We start from the raw sequence: 4,952 nt of genomic DNA on the forward strand, positions 1-4,952 counted from the left end.
GGAAACCCTAGCGCGGGTAGCGTTGGCGTCACCACCGCCGGAGCTCCACCGAGCGCCGGCCTCGCGCGCAGCCTCTTCTTGCCGCCGCGGATGACCACGGCGACGGGTGGCGTCGCGCCGGCGCCGTCCCGTGCCGCCGCCGCACCGTCGAAGCTCCCCAATGCGGCGCGGCCGAAGAAGGGCAAAACTTCGGCGAAGAAAAACAAGGCGGCGGACGGCTCCGGCGGCACGAAGGCGAGGGGAAAGAAGCTCGCAGGGCGTTCGACGGCCGCGACGGCTACCGAAGCGCTGGCGAGCTCACTCGTTGAGCCGGCCGCCGACGCGCACCATGTGTTCGACGAAATGCCCCCAAGGTGAAAAAAATTCCAACTTTTATTTTCTTCTTGTTTTTTCAATGCATCATCACATATAGATAGCTTATTTGCATTGTTTAAAAATTTTTGTAGTCTCAATGATGATGCATACATGTCAACTATGGGTGTTGGGTCCAACAATTCGCATTGGTCTCAAACCAATGACATCCATTTGGAAGACCATGAGTTTGAGGTGGACGAGGAGGGTGAGGGCATTGTCGATGCGCCGAAAGGAAGAGCGGGCAATTACAGCACCAACGATGACAAGTTACTATGCAATACTTATTTGCAAGTGTCAAGGGATCCATCCATTGGAGGTGATCAAAGTAGAGATGCGTATTGGGGGAGAATGAAAGAATACTTTGATGCTCACAACATGAGTGGAATTGACCGCTCGGAGAGATCACTTCGGTCCCGATGGTCCACAATCAACTCGGATTGTCAAAAGTGGGTGGCCGCACAAAAGTCAGTTGACAAGATTAACCCAAGTGGCACAAATGAGGATGATAGAGTAAGTGGCATCTCATATATGTTCATCTCATACTTGTTTTTGGTGTCTGAAGTGCTAACTTGTTTTGTTTTTCTTATAGTTCAACATTGCACAAAACTTGTTCAAAGAAGAGACGAGGAAAACCAAGAAGGGGAAGATCAAGAAAGGAAGGGTCTTTACCTTGTGTCATTGCTATGAAGTGTTAAAGAATGATGAGAAATGGAAGAATCGTGATGGTTTGGATGATTTGCATTTGAGCAACAAACGCAAGGTGGATGATGATGAGGAGGAGGATGATGCATCAAGTGATGACGGCAAGAGAAGCCCCACACCCAACTCTGTTTCATACTCGAAGCCAAAACGACCGGATGGGTGCAAGAGAGACAAAACCGAAAAGAAGAAGAGGAAAGGAGATGATGAGCTCAAAAATGCTATGGAAGCTATTGTGAAGGCAAGAAAAGAAGCCAACGAGGTGAGGAAAATGGCAAGGAACCAAGATGCTACGGCCGAGGAGAGGAGGTTGGCAGCCGAGGAGAGGAGGGTGGCCGCCGAGGAGAGGAAAGTGGCATTGGAGGAGAGGAAGGTGGGCATGGAGGAGCGATCTAGGTTGTTGGAATGGGAGAAGCACTTGTTCTTCTTGGACACATCTTCGTTCAATGATGCGCAAAAGGAATATGTCAACCTTGCTCGTGAAGAAGTCTTGATCCAAAAAAAAGCCATGATCCGCACAATGGGTGGCGGTGGCCTTGGCGGCATGGGTGGCGGTGGCCTTGGCAGCATGGGTGGCGGTGGCCTTGGCGACATGGGTGGCTTCGGCGCCATGGGAGGCATGGGTGCACCTCCGGCCGCCATGGGAGGCATGGGTGGCTTCGGCGCCATGGGAGGCATGGGCGCACCTCCGGCCGCCATGGGAGGCATGGGTGGCTTTGGAGCATCCTCTGACGCTATGGCCGCCATGGGAGGCATGAGTTTCGCTACTCTTATGGGAGGCATGGGTGCATCTCCGGCCATGGGTGGAATGTCTTTCGATGTGCCTCCTCACACACATTCCCGTGAAGATGCCGTTGAAGATCTTGCCAACACCGTCGGAGCTTCACGTGATGCGATGCGTGATGAGGATAGGGAGGAAGATTCATCTTCGGAGGCGGAAGAATCGTCTTCGGAAGATGAGGACGAAGACGAGGAAGATGTTTGATGTGTCTTTCATTTATATGTCTTGAACTTTACTTTGCATTTTGAACTTGGTTGGATGAACTTGTGGGTATGAACTTGTGGGCATGAACTTGGTTGGAAGATGTTTGTGACAAATTTCACATGTTCATTGCATTTTGATAATTGTTTCAAACTAAGTCGCGCGCGTCCGGCGAGTCGCGCGTGTTGTATTTTTGCGCGCTGCTGGAGCGGCGCGCGCGCTGCATTATAGCGCGGCTGCTGGAACCAGCGCTCGCGGCCGCGCTAAACCAGCCGAAGAACGCGCGGTAAACAGGTTTTTTGCGCGCGGCGCATAACGCGGCTGTTGGAGATGCTCTAACAATGGATAACGTACGCCCGCCTTTCGCCGCTTCGTCCCTCCTCGGGTTGCACGATAACGGATTGGTACAAGTGTTAGCCAGCACAACGTAGTCGATATTGTGCTGCGGAAGACGGCGCGCATGCGCGACTGCCTTATCCATTCCGTTCGGGTCATCCAGAACACATGCGCCGGCGGCCGGCGCATCCTGGCCGTCTCCCTATAAATACCTTGCCCCGGGACGTGTCTGCATCACAAAAAGCAAGCTCTATATCCAGCTGACTAGCCACAAGTACTACACACGTACTGCAGTGTTAGCGCTACACACACGGGCACCAGAGTTATGGGGAGGCAGGTCGCCGCCCTGTGCGGGCTTCTCGTCGTGCTGCTCCGGCTCACGTCCGGCGTCAATGCACAGACGGAGATCTTGTTCCAGGTGATACTAGCATGCACGTACGGACCATTGATGTGCCGTACTCCTAGTAGGCTAACTGGCTAGTACATGCATGCATGCAGGGGTTCAACTGGGACTCGTGGAGCAAGCAGGGGGGCTGGTACAACATGCTCAAGGCCCAGGGTGGCGACATCGCCGGCGCCGGGGTCACTCACGTCTGGCTGCCCCCACCTACACACTCCGTTTCATCTCAAGGCAAATCTACTATCTACAGGTCACGTGTGTTGTTGCTGCCTCAGTGCATGGCACGCATCCTAACTCTGCGACGACTGTTTCCTTTCGTGCATGCATGCAATTGCAGGATACATGCCGGGCCGGCTCTACGACCTGGACGCGTCCAAGTACGGCACGGCGGTGGAGCTCAGGTCGCTCATCGCGGCCTTCGGTGCCAAGGGCATCAAGTGCGTCGCCGACATCGTCATCAACCACCGCTGCGCCGAGGACAAGGACGGGCGCGGCATCTACTGCATCTTCAAGGGCGGAGGACCCGAGGGCCTCCTGGACTGGGGTCCGGGCATGATCTGCAGCGACGACACCAAGTTCTCCGACGGCACGGGCCACCGTGATACCGGCTCGGACTTCGCCGCCGCGCCCGACATCGACCACCTCAACCCGCGCGTCCAGAAGGAGCTCTCCGACTGGCTCAACTGGCTCAAGTCCGACCTCGGCTTCGACGGCTGGCGCCTCGACTTCGCCAAGGGCTACTCGGCCGACGTCGCCAGGACGTACGTGCAGAACACGAGCCCCGGCTTCGTCGTCGCGGAAATATGGAACTCCCTGAGCTACGACGGCGACGGGAAGCCCGCCGTCAACCAGGACGGGGAGCGGCAGGAGCTGGTGAACTGGGCGAAGGCGGTCGGCGGCCCTGCCATGGCGTTCGACTTCACGACCAAGGGCATCCTGCAGTCGGCGGTGCAGGGCGAGCTGTGGAGGATGCGGGACAAGGAGGGCAACGCTCCCGGGATGATCGGCCTGTTGCCGGAGAAGGCGGTCACGTTCGTGGACAACCACGACACGGGCTCGTCGCAGAAGAAATGGCCGTTCCCGGCCGACAAGGTCATGATGGGCTACGCCTACATCCTCACCCACCCTGGAGTCCCATGCATCGTACGTGATCGTCGAGCCATATTTTCTTATTAGTACATTTCTGGAATGGTCACGCATGCATGCATGATGTCCAATATACTCTTGTTGTGCATGCAGTTCTACGATCACGTGTTCGACTGGAACCTGAAGCAAGAGATCAACGCGCTGGCGGCGGTGAGGAACCGCAACGGGATCAACGCCGGGAGCAAGCTGCGCATCCTGGCGGCGGAGAGCGACATGTACGTGGCGACGGTTGACGAGAAAGTTATCGTCAAGCTCGGACCGAGGTTCGACGCTGGCAGCGTCATCCCGTCGGACTTCCACGTCGTGGCTCACGGCAATAACTACTGCGTCTGGGAGAAGAGCGGCCTTAGGGTGCCGGCCGGGCGGCGCTAGCTACCTAGTAGACGTTAGCAACTTCGCACCGGCGGCCAGACCGTTGTACTCCTACAAGAAATGTTTGTTCCAGTTCGTCGTAGACTAGGCAATAAAGTTTGCACCACCACCGCTCTCCTTCCAACCTTGCGGAAGGAGCGTGAGCTATCAAATATATTATTAATTTTACGCGTTTGATATTCGTACGTTGTTAATCCTGTGTTCACTTAGAATTGCTAACACTACAGGAAAATTACATGTCACCGTGTGGCTCGATGTAAACCGAGTGTAAAAACACGGGCACTTGGCTTACTTCCTCGTACAAATGATCAAGCGTATTCCGTTGGGAAGAGGAATGGGATACGTGGGCATGGCAGCTGAAAAAAAATTGAAATCCATGGGCATTATTTTTATCAATGTTGAGGATATCGCATCGTTAGCATCTCGGTCAGCTGGGGATTAGGGATTAATAAAAAATCCGTCGATTAATCGATTTTATTGGTCGACTATCAATCAGCCATTTTTTTCAAATCACAGGTTTCCAACACTAAAATAAGCTATACTCTACACCAAAACAATATTGACAGAAATGTTACCATGATTACTAGCCTTTGAATCCTCGTATAATGAAAACAAAATACGACAATAGTACATATTGCATAATAGGGTCCACAAAAACATAAA

The 4,952-nt window shown here is 53.9% G+C and overlaps 1 protein-coding gene across 1 annotated transcript; it reads left to right on the forward strand.

Annotated features, from left to right (window-relative positions):
• Nucleotides 1-2,696: 2,696 nt before the first annotated feature.
• Nucleotides 2,697-4,289, forward strand: LOC119310081 (alpha-amylase isozyme 3A). Its single transcript, XM_037585926.1, has 4 exons — nucleotides 2,697-2,789; nucleotides 2,870-3,002; nucleotides 3,109-3,914; nucleotides 4,011-4,289. Exons 1-4 carry the CDS (start codon nucleotides 2,697-2,699, stop codon nucleotides 4,287-4,289), a joined length of 1,311 nt encoding a protein of 436 aa, XP_037441823.1.
• The last annotated feature ends 663 nt before the right edge of the window (nucleotides 4,290-4,952 follow it).

This window comes from Triticum dicoccoides, chromosome 5B (genome assembly GCF_002162155.2).
Source record: "Triticum dicoccoides isolate Atlit2015 ecotype Zavitan chromosome 5B, WEW_v2.0, whole genome shotgun sequence".
NCBI classification, from domain to species: Eukaryota; Viridiplantae; Streptophyta; class Magnoliopsida; order Poales; family Poaceae; genus Triticum; species Triticum dicoccoides.

Bases quoted from the DNA above. Each gene is read 5' to 3' on its own strand.
- LOC119310081 (XM_037585926.1), top strand. From the start codon at position 2,697: ATGGGGAGGCAGGTCGCCGCCCTGTGCGGGCTTCTCGTCGTGCTGCTC. The intron at 2,790-2,869 runs GTGATACTAGCA...GCATGCATGCAG, and splicing joins AGACGGAGATCTTGTTCCAG to GGGTTCAACTGGGACTCGTG. The intron at 3,915-4,010 runs GTACGTGATCGT...TTGTGCATGCAG, and splicing joins ACCCTGGAGTCCCATGCATC to TTCTACGATCACGTGTTCGA.